Source organism: Astyanax mexicanus, chromosome 1 (genome assembly GCF_023375975.1).
Source record: "Astyanax mexicanus isolate ESR-SI-001 chromosome 1, AstMex3_surface, whole genome shotgun sequence".
Lineage (NCBI taxonomy): Eukaryota > Metazoa > Chordata > Actinopteri > Characiformes > Acestrorhamphidae > Astyanax > Astyanax mexicanus.
This window is the reverse complement of record NC_064408.1, coordinates 251845-268686: the sequence shown is the minus strand read 5'-3', so window position 1 is coordinate 268686 and position 16842 is coordinate 251845. Positions and strand designations below refer to the sequence as shown.

At 37.0% G+C, this 16842-nt stretch overlaps 1 protein-coding gene across 1 annotated transcript; it reads right to left on the bottom strand.

Moving 5' to 3' along the window:
• Positions 1–564: 564 nt before the first annotated feature.
• Positions 565–12584, bottom strand: LOC103032325 (uncharacterized). The gene is made up of 6 exons (XM_049483826.1): positions 12376–12584; positions 10881–11074; positions 4670–4700; positions 3309–3398; positions 1253–1643; positions 565–1212 (listed from the first exon to the last, which is right to left on the bottom strand). Exons 1-6 carry the CDS (start codon positions 12548–12550, stop codon positions 1209–1211), a joined length of 885 nt encoding a protein of 294 aa, XP_049339783.1. The 5' UTR covers positions 12551–12584; the 3' UTR covers positions 565–1208.
• Between the last annotated feature and the right edge of the window lie 4258 nt (positions 12585–16842).

The following is a 16842-nucleotide window of genomic DNA, read 5'->3' as shown; positions in this document are numbered from 1 at the left end:
GCTCTTTAGCATCATGTCTAATTATAGATTTAATCTGACTATAGATTATTGGAACTGATGAAGAGATAAAAAAGACAATTCTACAGATCAGTTAAGTGTTAAAAGATAATCATAATCATCAGGATTCTCCTCTTTATAATGTGTTTATAAGTGTAGTTTAGGTCCTCTAGTTTAAAAAAAAAACAAGCAATAAATTAACACACATACATTTTACTCCTGGTTTTCCTTCACATCAGTGCCATTAGACTCATAAAGGTAACTGTGTTTAAAATCACATTACACTGCTGCAGGAATCACTGCAATAAACAATATTAATTATTTTTCATTTAAAAATAATTTTATGCCACAGATATAATGACAATAAAATATCAAATGTAGTGCAATTACACATTTCACAATCAAGAAAATATATCAGAATATAATAACAAAATATAGATTTTACATAATTAAACACAATGTTTCAAAGTCGACATACCGGTTTATCCACATTCTCAGAATTTCACAAATTTTGTCACAAATTTCATTTTTTTTTCAAAGCAGGAAACAAAAGTGAGTAAATATATAATCTGTTGTGTAACAGATATATTATCTTGGTAACAGAAAACACAGGAGCTCCACTGACTGAATACAACCTAGACAGACGCCAACAGTCAGACGTTCATCGCTATCTCGGTAACACAGACGCCGTGCCGAGCCGAGCGTACAACCCCACTTATTACACACACATGAACACACAGCAGCACAAACCCAACTTTTACATCAACAATAAACAGAATAGTAAATAAAATAACATTGCTGTTCCCGTAAATGAGCTGCTGGAGCTCCTTCACAGCGTCAACCAGCAGCTCAGTTTCCTCTGCTGAGAAGAGTTTGTTGGACACGTCCAGGTAGCTGCACCGTTACAATAGCAATCCACCAAAGTCAGAGCTCCCTACAGCTACACTAGTAAACATCCTGATTTTGGCACGTTTAAATGCCTTTGGTGTATATTCTATTTATGCATTCCCCTTTAGAAAGGTATTTAATGGTTAAAACAGTTTTTACACTTACTATAATGAATCGCACCAACAGAGCAATCGCACCAGGATTATACCGGTATAAACTGTTTAGAGTATAAACAGTCTAAACCAGAGTTATTTCAACCTCACCTCATCTCCCCACCCCTCCACCTGGATCCCAGACCAGTAATGTCTGTTTCTACCTCCTGTTTACCTGTGCACATCATCTCTAATTAAATAAGCGATAGAGAAACTGAGGCTGCTGGTCCTCTGTTACCTGTGCTCTGACCATATTCTCTACCTTAGACTTCGGAACCCACGTGACATGCTCTAGTTCTGGGATGACCATCATAACCATGTCCTCCTCCTGTCCCTCCGTCCCACCCCTCTTGTCCTCCAGCTTCAGGTAGTTCCTCTGATCTCTGCCTCGCTCTATTTTTCTTTTAAATTTAGGGACACTTTTACAATGTTTATGAGTCAAACTCTGAATTGTGGGCCAATCGTATTTGTCTTCGACAGTATCTCCATCTGTCTCCTGCTGTTCACTCTGGATCTGAGAGGTTTCTGCAGATGTTTCGGCCGGGTTCTCCTTGTCCTCATCTTTTATTATCCACACAGGCTTTATCTTACAAACGAAGACAGTGCCTAATAGAGGAACACACACACACAACACACACACACACCGACTCAGTCATTATGTAGACATTCATCCATACACTTGCAAGTTGTGTAAAAATCTGTAAGATGTAACAGAGCTGGTCTATGGATTGCAAATCTTCAGTGGAGGACAATAAAACGTCCTTAAACACATTCTGTACCCTTAGTGAGAGAATACAGTGGTTTGCAAATTTTTTTTACATTACAGTACCTTCTTCCACATGCTTGCTGTGTTCCTTCAAACAGCACTTCTTATGTCTTTCTTTCAACAATGGTTTTCCTTTTCATTTGTGTTACAGGTTGGTGAAATATTGCAAGATTATTGCTTTAACCAGTTTAAACCCAGGCAATACTGACAGTTTGTTGTTGGTGTTTGGGGCCAGCTTGGGCTCCTCACCTACAGATGTGTGTTCAGCTATTCCGCAAGTCCACTAGATTTCGCCAGAGGAAACAGCCCTGCAAGGGCCTCTTTCTCACTGGGTTTCTGATAGCAAGTTTGGATAGATCATGTGCAGACCTGTCGTATGTGCGCTAGGCAATCTGTTTCCTGTAGTGAAGCTTGTCAATGACGGCGGGTGCAATGCATGGTCAGTAGAGTGTTTCCTGAGCTTGCCTGTATGTGTAGAGTGAATTAAGTCCAACATTTTAGAAAGGAAGGAGGACTTAGGCATGACAACTGCCTGACCCTTAAACGGTATGCCGTTTTGTATGCTGAGTTCATCTTTGCTTGAACAGAACTCATGTATGTCCAGGCACAAGTTATACATGTGCTGCGGCCAGCCATCTAGAATAACTCTCGTAAGGTGTTGCAATTGTGCGTCATGTTCGATGTGAACCTTGATGCTACAGAGGCGCTGATCAGTCACACTGAGCTAGGCATAGATAATATGATCGTGGCATGCAGGCCTGGTTGAGTAGTGGGTGCTGTGGCACAGACACATTTCTGGGCCTGGCTTGTATACTACCTCAAGACAGTAGGGCTGAACAAAGAGATATAGCTACATGAACAGGCTAACAACATGAGGCGGGCATCCGCAGAGCCCCTTGGCGGAATAATAAAGCTGCATACTGTGTCATAATAAAAGTCCACAACACGACTTGCATTTTAGAACAGGCATCCATCCAACAATTTGTGGAGAGCAGGATTTATAGTTGTCCTGTGAACAGATTGTCCTGATCCACCTGATCTGTGGATCTCTGCAGCTCCTCCAGAGTGATCATGGGTCTCGGCTGTTCTCTGATCAGTGCTCTCCTTGCTGGATCTGTTAGTTTGGGTGGATGGTTGGTTCATGTCTTGGTTGGTTTGTATAATCAGTTTTAGTAGAATAACTGTTTCAGGTTCAGGTTTTTGGATGATGGATTGATGGAACAGAGCTGATTGGGATGATTAAAGTTTGGGAGATGTTTTTATAATGTAACCCTGCTTTAAACTTTAACTTTAACTTTATCTCTGATCTGTCTGCTGAGTTCTTTCTTGGTTCTTCATGATGCTGTTTGTTCACTAGTGTTCACTAATAAACCACTGAGATCTTCACAGAACAGCTGTATTTATACTGAGATTAAATTACACACAGCTGAATTTACTCTATTAACCCATTAAATTAAGACTAAGGCAATTAATCGCACAGGATTTTGTTAATTTAAACATCTCACCTTTTCTTCCCAGTGCTTCTTTCAGTTCTTTTTCCCTAGATTTCCTTTTACCATCGTCTTCTTCATTTACTTGTTCCCGTTGAGTATAATCTGTAAGATTCAGACTCTGATTAATAACAGAATTATTGTTATTACACCGCGTTTCAAATTATTATGCAAATTGGATTTAAGTGTCATTAAAATAATTTTTGTTTTGTTTCTCAATTAAACTCATGGATGGTATCGTGTGTCTGTGCTCTTTAAATCACTGAAATCAATCTCAGACACCTGTAATAATTAGTTTGCCAGGTGATCTCAATTAAGAAGGATGTTCCACATTATTAAGCAGGCCACAGGTTTCAAGCAACATGGGAAAGAAAAAGTATCTCTCTGCTGCCTTGGACAAGGTATGAAAACATTATTCACGAAAACCTAAGCGTGATCATCGTACTGTGAGGAGATTTGTGGCTGATTCAGAGCACAGATGGGTTCCTGCAGATAAAGTCAAAATGAGGAAAGTTTCTGCAGGCAAGTTCATCTGATTAAGAGAGCAAACAGGTATTTAAAGCTGCTGCTGCCTCTGGAGTCCCGCAAACCTCCAGGTGTAGATGCTTTAAAGGCTTGCTGTGAATCCAGACATACATAAAGACTCATTTCAAAATGGTCCTGTTTACTGATGAGTGTCCTGCAACCCTGGATGGTCCAGATGGTTGGAGTAGTCGGGGCGGAGTCATGTTTTAGGTCAGAATCATGGAGATAGAGCTGGTAGCCCCTTTAGGGTCCCTGAAGGTGTGAAAATGACCTCTGTAAAGTATATAGAGTTTCTGACTGAACATTTTCTTTCATGGTACTAAAAGAAGAACTGTGGCTTCTGGAGTAAAGTCATCTTCATGATTTCAGTAAAAGCCTCCTAATGCTGCAAATTCAACAAATGACCATTTTCAGTTCTTTTCAACTTATAAAATGTTTAACATTCTGCTTGGCATAATAATTTGGAACAGTGCATTTTTATTTATTTTTATTTTTGAAGAATGTACTGTTATCATCCGACGGTTTGTTCAATAAAATTCAATTTATACTCTAACGAGTGATAACTTTTATTATACTGAGTGTCATTTGCATCGACCATTTAGGAAAATCAGGGAAAAGATCATTTGCATAATAATTTGGAATGCGATGTATTATTATTAATCCTGCTGAATTCTATGGTCAGTTTTAGTCTGAATAACTACATGTTCTGCAGGTTTTCATTATTAATAGAGGGAAGTTCTGGCGGGAACTGGTGGACCTGCAGAACTGGTTTTAGGTGATGATTAGTTAGATTGTGAGGAATTGTCGGAATGTAGAAAAGCCTGCATGAGGTTAAAGGAGGCGTCTCTCACCTTCATTCTGTTCCTTCAGTCTGTTCTGTACCTGCTGGAAGATTAAATAAATGTTTATTTATTCCTCTGAAAATTTAACAATTACTCAAACACTTAAATAAGGATTACAATTAACAGTAATTACGACAGTGACATACATTGATAAAAGACTGATCTATTATTAATTGACACAAATTAAGATTTTATAAAATATTATTACATTTGAATGCTTAAGAATGCTGTAAATAATAATAAAACAAGATGTCAGTTAAAGATTGTTGTAATGATTAATATTGTCTTAACTATTTAAAATTTATTAGAATTAATTAGCTGAGACAGTCTATCGTAAGTACTGTTCATTAATGTACCCTTACTGTAAAAAAAAATACTGCTAAAATTTAACAAATGTCTTTTTTAATTTTGTAAATTATTTTATCTTAGATACTTAACAGGCCATTTAGATCAGATCCTTAAATCTGCAGAACATTGTGTTCTACGTCTAGAAAATGATCTGAAGATCTGAAATATGTAAAATACATCCTTATATGCTACACTATTCCCAGATTCAGTACCAGAGGTTTGATCCACTGTGTGACTTTATCCAGAGCTTCCTGGTTCCTGTCGCATCTCAGTAATCCTTTATCCTCTTGGAACAGACAGTCCACAGTGAGAGTATTCACTCTGTTCACACTCCTGCTGCTGTCTGTTACGAAGAACTCTGGGTTAAGTGTGTGATGGAGAATCACCAGAACTGTAGGCTTTAATTCTGTAGCAACATATAAAAATATACAAATATAAATGTTTGCTAAAACAAGAAGAAAGCAAATATATAAGATATGATAATGTGTGGCGGCTCAGAGCTGGTTTAGAGCACCGGTGGAGCTTGTGGGTTTAATACCTGATACCTGATACCTCCTTGGTACCACATACTTTTCTGCAGGTGGCTCTACTAAATATTGATTATAGGGGGCTGAATTGTTATCAGATTTTTATTTAATTAAAACTTTGAAAACCATGCTCTACTTTGTGTTGGTTGATCACTTAAAATCTCACCACAATGCATTTAATTAAACAATGAGACCAGCCACTGATTGCTGAATAAATGGGATTTATCTTGTAACGGTAATCATGATGCCCATTTCAGGACACGTTCCAAAGTCCCACCCTTCAGCAAAAACAGCTGATTAGCTTGCTCTTTGTGCAGAGAGTGAAGCAGTGTCAGCATCCCCCTCACTGTGGAGATGTGCGCAGACGCAGTAGCCATAAGAAACCAAAAAATACATTTTTATTCCACATATAACAAATGGAAGGCTGGGCTGAGTTTGCATAATAATAATAATTGCAGAGTCGCCATAATATTATATCATATCGTACACAATAATATTGGTAAAATATTTGTTTATCACTATTGCAAGACCATATGGATCATTAGGTTATAATTTTTTTCAGTTTGTATAAAAAGGAAAATTCACACTGTTCTCCTTTCCCATTAAATAATATCTACTAGAGACAGATTATATCTGTCCATTATCATTTATTTTACAAAAGTCCTGGATATATGGAGAGCATTATTAGTATCTTCTGTTACGTTATCTGGTGAAACTTTTAATTAGGGTTGTGCCATATCATATTGTTTTATATTGCTACAATATCTCCAAATAAACAATAATATTCATTTTGTTGCAGCAATGTTTTCCTAAAATATTTTTGTTAATCCAATGTTTGGCCATGTCCAGAATATCGTTATTGCATAAATACGCTGAAATATTATGATACTATTTTAGGGACTTAATTCTCAGCCCTAGCTCTAACCACTGAGCTACCACGGCCCCATTCTCCTTTCACTCTCAACCTGAAGTAAACACTATACCGATTTCACAAACAGGTACCTGTCTGATCGTCGAGTTTCTGCAGCGCTGCTGAAATTTCAGTATCAGCACCAGAAACTATCGGACAGAAAACCAGAACAGCATCACACTCCTCCATCGACGTCTCCTTCAGACCAGGAACTCTTTCAGAAAGACTTTTAATAAAGTCCTGATGAGAGTTCAGAGTTTTTCCCATCAACACAGAACAGTACTTCAGTTCTTCTACAACAGAAATCACATCATATTTATCCCTGAGGAGCTGAAAAAACACGTGATACAACCTCACTGAACACAACTCACATCATATCTATTGTAGGCAGTTGGTCCAAGCTAGCCTTTATTAAAAAGACAAGATACAATTACCCCAATAATGAAACTAACCACAAAGGAAATGTGTTAAACCAAAGAAATCAAAAAACAAATACAAAACAACATATACATTAAAGGCAGTCCTTCTTTTGGCCCCTCATTTTTATCCCAAGTCATATAACAACTATAAACTAAAATACTATGGAGCCAAGTTACTGATGACTATGATGTCTTCAGCAGCAGACAGATCTTGCTGACAGGTCTGTCTAGCACGTTATTCTTGGTTTTATTGCTTACTTTGCGAATGAGCCCATGTTGACCAGGAAACACTTGGATGATTTTGCCCATCATCCATGTGTTATGAGGTGCTGATTGGTCCACGAGGAGAACAAGGTCTCCAAAACTAAAGTTGCGCTTTACACGTCCCCACTTTTGGTGTTCTTGCATCAGTAGTAAGAAATCTTTCCATCCACCTTTTCCAGAACAAGTCTGCCCTATACTGAACTTGTTTCCATCATCACCAAACATACAAGTCTTCCTTCTGAAAAAATCCTGGTGTAAGAGACAGCACCAACAAGTGGTCAGGTGCGAGTGCTTCAACTACACGGGTGGAGCTGTATAACAATCTCAACATTGGTAATACAATGAGATGTAATGGTTTAAAAACATGCAGTGCACGCAAGGTTCCTCTGCTCAAGAAGGCTCACATCTAGGCCATCCTCAATTTAGCCAACAAACATAATTTTGACTCAGAGAAAGTCTGGAAGAAGAGAAGGTGCTGTGGTCAGACAAGACCGAAATTAAGATCTCTGGCCTCAACTTAACTCGACATGTTTGGAGAAAGAAAAACACAGAATATGACCCTAAGAACACCATCCCAACCTTCAAGCATGGTGGAAGTATTGTTTTGGGGTAGCACAGGCCAACTTCACCACCTCAACAGGAAGATGAACAGTGCCATGTATCACAAAATACTGGGTTACAACACCATTTTCTCCACCAGGGCACTGAAGATGGGTCTTCCAGCACGACAACAACCCAAGACATAAAGCCAAGTAAACAAAGCAGTGGCTCCATAAGAAGCCTATCAAGGTCATGGAATGGCCTAGCCAGTCTCCTGACCTCAATCCCATTAAAAATCTATAGAGAGAAAGCTTCATGTTTCCAAAGATTTGGAGATTATCTGCAGAGAGGAGTGGGCCAAAATTACTCCTGAAGTGTGTGAAAATCTTTTTCTGTCTGATAACAGAGTCAGTGGGGATCAAATACTTATTTCCTCCACTGTAGACAATCTACAGCTAGTTTGCTTTTCTCCAGGTTGGTCCTTACATCCATATTTTTTTGTTCAGCAGATGCTTGCGCTGATCTTCATCCACATCCAGTTTAGAGTTTTCTTCTTCTGCAACAGCTCAAATAGAACATTACTAATTTTGAAGATCCATTCTACTGGCCTTCTTCAGCTTGTTCCATAAAGATAAATATTCAATAAAAAGCGGCATAGGATCTGCTTCTTCTTTGGCAGACAGGACAAGTCCCCAGTGTCTCCTTTTCTTCAGGGTATTTTGGTTTCTCTGGCCACTCACTCTCTTTTCCTTTCAGGAAGTCTGGTCACTGCTGACATATCTCCACTGGGATACCTCTAAAACCTTTAGGATGGACGATACACAGTTTGCTAGAAAACTCTAAAACCGTTATTATCGTGATTAATGTGCTTTAGGACTACAGTAGTGTCTGTCCAAAAAACTGAATCTTCAAGCTTTAACTGCAGTTTCCTCTTCAGCATAGCATCCATCCTTCTTGTCATAGTGACTGCAGTAAGTTCTATGCATGGATTGATACCATCTTTAGTGGGGCAATGCACGGTTTACCAATGAAAATACAGATTGGGTTTGACCAAAGCTGTCGCTCATAAATGCGCTGTTTTCTGAATGAAAGCACTTGTTCTTCATAAATTTCCTTTTAAGGTGAAGAGCACACTGTTCTGCAACATGTTTGTTTTTAGGCATGTTAATTGCTTTAATCTTTTAATGCTGTAATGCCCATCCACCACTTTTGCTGACTGTGAGACAAGATTAATGAACTGGTGATCTTCTTTTGACAATGTCCAGCTGTTCCTCTTGATCACATTCAGGAAAGTCACAACGGAACTGCTGTTTCCACAGGTCATCCAGCATAGCAACTGATATTCAATTTGATGTCACTAGGATTCGATCACCTCACTTGTCTACAGCAGTATCTCCTCTAAGAGGCCCATTGACCACCTAGGCCAACATGGTTTGCACTGCATAAGGTCCATTGTCCACACTGCTGATTACCTGCCTAGGCTCCATAGCCCATAAACTTGCAGAGCTCACAGGGTACAGAATAACATAGATTTTCGTCACCTTGCTGCCCTTCCTGGTCTTAATACAAACAGGTATGATGGCCAAAATGCAGTCAGAACTGTTTTTTTTTCAGGACATTCACTTGCCTCTGTCTCAGCACTTATAAATCCACTGGTGACTGATTGCGCTTCTTCTTCCTCTATGACCTTTTTAGTGGGAACATGCTTCACTTTGTGCTTCATATGCAATAATGTTGGATGCATTGATGAGCACACATTGCAACTGAGCTTCTCCTTATAGCTTTTACTCATATGGCCTTGCATATGAAAGTTGAGCTTTCCTTGATGATGGCTGCTCTTTAGCTTTTCACAAATCTACACTGTGTTCCTTGTTGCACTAGAAACATGGTTTTGTAAATGCACTGAAGCTGTTGCTAATTTTGGCAGGGAGTGTTTCCTTTTCTTGTGAACTTGTTTTAGTCCTTTTTTAAGGCTGTTCTCAGGCACCACACCTGTCATAAACCTTTTCAGGTCTTTGCCCATACTGGGTGCCTTCAATGGTCTTCTTGTGACAGCAGTGTCCTTTATATCCCCAAACATAGGATTCAAGAAATTTGTTGCTTTTTTGTAGATAATTTTAACCAGTTCTTTAAACTTTGCCCCTTTCCACTTTTTCTGAATGTCACAAGCCTTGCCTCGCCATTTTTCTCTTAAAGGGCAGGGCATTACAGGGCAGCTTTGCAATGACTGCACACATATTTACAACAATGTCCACCTCTTCCATATAATCCATGTGTTTCAATGACATTTAGACATCCAGTAAGAAAAAGTGCATAAGAATGCAGCACTTCTTTATCTTAAGGCTTGACAGGAGGCCAAGTACAGTAGAACAGGTAAGCAGGGAATTAACTTGTTTGACTAGCACAAACAGAGCCTTTACAGCCATCTGTCCTGACCTTAATATGTGCGGAAATTTTCCATTTGTAAAGATTTTTAGATTTGTTGTAGGCAGTTGGTCCTAGCTGATTGAGTAAGGTTGATGCGTAGCAATAACCACTTGTTTAAAAATGTTTACTGAGAAAAAGTTTTCTAACAAGCAAAACTTCCACACAAAACTATGCTACGGTTTAAAAAACATGCTCCATTTTCCACCCTATGTTTTCGCTCCTATATCTATATTGGGATAACATTCTGCCATTGAACCACTAAATCAGTTTAAATATTAAATAAATACATTTAATATATTAATATTAAATAATATAAAATATTTCAAACATCTCACCTGTTTTCACAAGTGCTCCTTTCAGCTCCGTTCCCCACTCTTTATGTTTCTTATGTTTTTTTTTACCATTTTCACTTCCTTCATTTTCTTTACTGTCTGTGAGATTAAGACTCAAATTAACAATATAATTATTGAATTATTCAATGATCAGTTTTATTGTTCATGAATCTGCAGGAATTACTTTATAAATACAGGAAAGTGACCTGACCTCCGGGCCGAGCTCCAGACTGATCTCTGGGCTGATCTCCAGGCTGAGGTCTGGTCTGATCTACCATCTGATCTACAGACTGATCTACAACATGCTTAAGCATATTGTAAATAATAATGAATTGAGACGTTAGTTAAAAATTGTTGTAACGATTAATGTGGTCTTAACTAGTGAAAATTAATTAGTTGAACATTGTGTTCTACGTCTAGAAAATGGTCAGAAGATCTAAACAGATTCAGTACCAGAGGTCTGATCCACTGTGTGACTTTATCCAGAGCTTCCTGGTTCCTGTAGCATCTCAGTAATCCTTTATCCTCTTGGAACAGACAGTCCACAGTGAGAGTATTCTCTCTGTTCACACTACTGCTGCTGTCTGGTGCTGTTAACTCTGGGTTAAGTGTTTGATGGAGAATCACCAGAACTGTAGGCTTGGATTCTGTAGCAAAATATAAAAAGATACAAATATAAATGTTTTTTAGAACAAGAAGAAAGCAAATATATATCAGATATGATAATGTGTGGTGGCTCAGCGACCCGTTAGAGAACTGATCTATCAATAAAAATGTTGTGGGTTCAATAAACAAAGATTGTACAACATCATGATTTAGAGGAAGGATATAAAAGGCTAAAATCTCAGAGATATCAGCTGCAGTTTCCACTGTGAGGAAAAGAGTGAGAAATTGGAAGAACCACAGGAACAGTTCTAGTTAGGAACAAGAAAAATCTCAGATAATCAGAAGAGAAGGATGTTGAGAACTGTCATTGTCAACCTACAGACCCACAGAGCTTCAAACACCTACAACTGTGCATCGTTCACTATTCACTATTTAGCGCACTTTACATGAGAAGAGGCTGTGTGGGAGAGAAATGCAGAAGAAGCCTTTTCTGCGCCACAAACAGAGTTGTTTCAGGTATGCTAAAGCTAAAGCACATTTGGAGGAGCAGCTTCATTTTGGAACAAGGTTCTGTGGACTGATGAAGCTAAAACTGAGTTATTTGGCGGGTGGTTATTTACGCATGGAGGAAAAAGATTACAGTATTCCAACACAAACACTTTACTGCTCCCCGCAGTAAAATTAGTGCCGGTTCCATCATGCTGTGGGGCTGTGGGACCAGTGCAAGTACTGGGAATCTTAAAGTTGAGGGTTGCATGAATTCCAGTCAACATCAGCAGACACGTTTGAAAATCTGTGGTGTGATTTAAAGCAGGCTGTTCACGCTCAGAAACCATCAAACCTGTCTGAACTGGAGATGTTTTGTAAAGAAGAATGACCTAAAATACCTTCAACCAGAAGCCAGACTCTGATTGGAAGCTATAGGAAGATTTTAGAGGCTGTTATTTCTGCAAAAGGAGGATTAAATTCAGCTTAAATTCACAGTGTTTGTTTACACATGGCCGTAATTAGGGGAATCTGTACCAAGTCTGCCTGGCATCTGTGTGGCATTAAAGTCTCACTTGACCCTGCCCAAGATCAGTATCAGTGTTCAACCAATCAAGCTGAAAGATAATCAGCGATTGAAATCGGCACCAAAACACTGATCGTTCCATCTATATTCATCATTTAAATTCCCTCTTTTATCTAGAACAGCGCTACTGTTATATCTATTGTATGTAGATGCTAGGTGCTACCAATGCAAGGAGAAAGAAGGCTTCTTCTGAGATTAATTAGGCCAGCTAGTGCCTGTACCGGCTACCATGACAGTTTTGCAGTTTCTACTGTGAAGTGAAACGGTTACCTTTGTAAGCATAGAGTTTCTGCAGAGCTGCTGAAATATCAGTACCAGCTCGAGAAACCACCGGACAGAAAACCAGAACTGCATCACACTCCTCCACCGACGTCTCCTTCAGACCAGGAACTCTTTCAGAAAGACTTTTAATAAAGTCCTGATGAAGGTTCAGAGTGTTTCCCATCAATACAGAACAGTACTTCAGTTCTTCTACAACAGAAATCACATCATATTTATCCCTGAGGAGCTGAAAAAACACGTGATACAACCTCACTGAACACAACTCACATCATATCTGTCTTAAGATAAAATTCTGCCATTGAATCACTGAATCAGTTTAAATATTACTCTCTAATCTATAACTCACTATATCACATCAGTACTCACCTCTGGGCTGATCTTTGTGTTGAACTTTGGGAACTTTAAACTGAAATCCCGACTGAACACGGGGCCAAGTTCTGGGGTGGATTGTATGATAAAATCTTTTGGAATCTGTAAGAAGATTATAACAAGAGCGCATTTAATAAAGTCTATAAGAAGGAACACTGTAGAGCAGCAGTAAAGCAATAAGACCATAAACTTTTCTGTATCATTTCTGAAGGAAAAAAAGGTCTAAGTTTACACTGATAAATCTTTAAATGCTTCAAACATCTCACCTGTTTTCCTCCGTGCTTTTTTCGGAAATAGTGTCTTATACTTTTTTTTACCAGCTTCCCTTCGTTCATTTTCTTTACTGTCTGTGAGATTAAGAGTCAAATTAACAACAGAATATTTGAATTATTCTATGATTAGTTTATTTTGCATGAATCTGCAGGAATTACTTCATAAATACAGGAAAGTGACCTGACCTCCGGGCCGAGATCTAGACTGAATTACAGTCTGATCTCCAGTCTGATCTCCAGTCTGATCTCCAGACTGTGTTCCGGGCTGATCTCCAGACTGATCTCTGGTCTGATCTCCGGTCTGACATCCGGGCTGATCTCCAGACTGATCTCTGGTCTGATCTCCGGTCTGATCTCCAGACTGATCTCTGGTCTGATCTCCGGTCTGATCTCCAGACTGATCTCTGGTTTGATCTTCAGACTGATCTTCAGACTGATCTCTGGTCTGATCTCCGGTCTGATCTCCAGACTGATCTCTGGTCTGATCTCCAGACTGTGTTCCGGGCTGATCTCCAGACTGAACTTCAGACATCCTCACTGGTGTTGTCTTCTGAAAAACCAAAATGAGATCAGCTGTTCTCTACAGAACCCTGACATGTAAAAAAAACAAAACAAAATTTCAATGTTTTTTCCTGGTTACATGAACAGTTTTTAGTAGGTACTATTTAGTTAAACTTATTATGTTTTGAAGATTATTTCTCTCTTTAGTTAATCCTTAGTCTCTTGAGCATTCAGAAATCAGAAAAAAATGCACATCATTAAAGAGAATTTACAGAAAAGAAGAAAATAAGAGAGAGAAAGTCAGAAGACTGCTGCTCACCTCAACACCTCCTGAATAACCCTGCAGACTAAACATTTCACTTTCATTTTGATCTTCAAGCTTTACTGCCCTCTGAAGTTCACCACATGGAATTGTGGTTAAATTGCAGGATATACCTGGCCATGTTTTCAAAAAAGATCTACCCAACTGAGATTAAATGTGGTGTCAGTTTTTCGGTACTAAAACAAAAATAGTTGCATAAATAAAACAAACTGTGGAACACATTAGGGGTGAGCAATATGGCCCTAGAATAAAAACACAATATTAGTATCAATATTAGTGAAATATCAGTGTATTTTGAGATAATATATATATATATATATACAACCTAAATAAATCTTGCAATATTATTGTGTGCAATACGATATAGCACAGTATATACACTCCTCTCTAATGAGAGTTGAAGTACATCAAAAACCTTTAAATATATTACTATTATTAAAATCAGTTTAGAAAAAAAAAACAGATAGTAAGATCATGTTAAATCAACGTTAATATTAAAAAAAAATCTCTTCTGCATTAAAATAAAATTGGTCTTTGACATCAGAATCAATTTATTTTTGCACATTGATTTTATCATAATTCAACATTACTGTTTTATATGGACTGTGTGAATTAAAAGTCACAGTTTGTATTATACTGTTGCAGAAAGGCTGGAATGGAAACACATTAAAATAATCATTATTAACACATAAATATAATTATTTTATTATTATTCCCAATTAAAGTGTTATATATTGTACAAAACTGAAATGAATGTTATTTAAGGTTATTTTCATCAGCATTAAAAATATATAATGTACAAAAATATGATGTGTATGCTGTTTTCTATCAGTTAATTCTCTATTTTTATTATTTTATTAGTTCTTGATTGAACCAGTAATACAGACTCTGTGTGGGTAGGTTTCTACAGTTTCTACACATTACATTAATAATATTAACAGAAAATGACGAGTTACTGTAAAAACACACCGACATTAATCATATTTAGATATTATTAGTGTTTATAAAGGTTATAAAAGTGTAAAATTATACAGTTTTTACCTGTAAAAGCGGAGAATTCACACTTTACACAGTTTACCTCAGAACTCCCGCCCTTTCTCTCACAGCTCAGATTCCCGCTGAGAGGAGAGGGTTCTGAGCGCTGATTGGTGGAGCTGAGAAGGTTCTGAGCGCTGATTGGTGGAGCTCGGGAGCAGACGCTGGAGGCGGGACTGAGCACTCCTCTACTGAACTGTGTATTAATGCGCAGTGGGTGAGTCGGCTCTGTCCGTTCTGTTCCACAGCGGAGGGGGGGCGGACTACTTCCCGTAGCGGATGAACTATATATTTCATAAACATCAGTATATTTTATAATATATTTTAGATTTTAATTACTTATTATATAAAATACCGTATTTTATCAAATTATTCAATACCAACTGCTTTTTATCGTGATATATACAAAATAAATAATTTATGAAATTAAAATAAATACATGTTTAGTAGAGGAATCTCTGAAGCTCAGCTCACTGAGTCACTAAATCATTTTAATCTTTAATTGCTTATCCCTCCTGTTCTGTTCTGGGTTCAATCGAGCCGTTTTAAAGTTTAAAAATCTAAGAAAAATATAAGTAAAAGTATTTTTTTCAGTGTAAAACTTCTTCTGCTTGCCTTAATTAATTAGTGTAATCAACAAAACTGCAATGTTATGTTTTAAAGTTATGTAAAACTATAGTGTTTTATATGTTTAATAGTAATAAAGTGGTGAAACATTAGAAAAGTTTGAACCTTTATATTTTTTCATGAAAAATGAGTGTATTATCCTAATTGAAACATTATCTATTAGAGGTAAGGAACACTATTGCACTAAACATTGATAAAATAATTAGTAATAAAGTTAGTAATAAAATATATACACACTCACTGTTTATCTTTTGGATAAATAAACATGCACCGGGTCAAACTGACCTTCAGACATCCTAAACTTGTTTTACCTTTTGTAAATTAAATGTAATATTATATTTTACTGTTTATTCTTTTTGCTATATTTTATGTGCTTTAAGTTTGAGCTCATTCAATTTTTTTATTTATGCTTTAGATTTTTTTCTTATTTGATTTTTTGTTAGTTTAAATGCTTTTGCCACTTACTTTTATTGTTAGTTATAATATAAATATTCATGCTCACACACACTTACACTATTCACGTATATAGGCACTTTCTATGAAAAATATTTGAAATACATTTATTTATTTTTTTTGAAAAACATACAATTAAACATAAATAACATTACATATATATTAATGCCTCACAAAAAATAGAGTATCATTGGAAATTGTGAAACTCATATTATATTGATGTATTAAACACAGAATTATTTATTTTAAGTGTTTATTTATTTTATTGTTGATGATTATGGATTACAGCCAATGAAAACCAAAAATATCAGTGTCTCAGAAAATTAGAATATTATATAAGACCTATAAGATCTTTTGACAGTGTGCCTGCTGGAAAATGAATTTTGCACCTCCATAAAAGTTGTTTTAATTTTCTGAGACACTGGTTTGTATTGGTTGTAATCTTAATCAACAAAAAGGAAATAAATACTTAAAATATACTATATAGATGTGTGTGATACATTTATATAATATATGAGTTTTACATTCTAAACTGAATTACTGAAAAAAAGTAACTTTTCAATGATACTTTTTTTGAGATGCACTATTACATATTCTTTAAGGAGAACAACAATATACTAGACACTAGTGGTTAAAACAAATTACACTATTCTACACTTTACTGTAGTAAACAGCAAAATAAACCACAGTAAACACTAAAGCATTAGCTTAGAACATTACAGCACACTTTTCACTATAATAAACATATTTAAAAATATATACATGCCCAATGCTTGCTACATGAGCTCAAAAGGGCTGAAATTATCATGTCAGCTTGTGATTCAGGCTCATTCTGAACAAGTTAAGCTAATATAATCAGAATAAACACTCCACGGC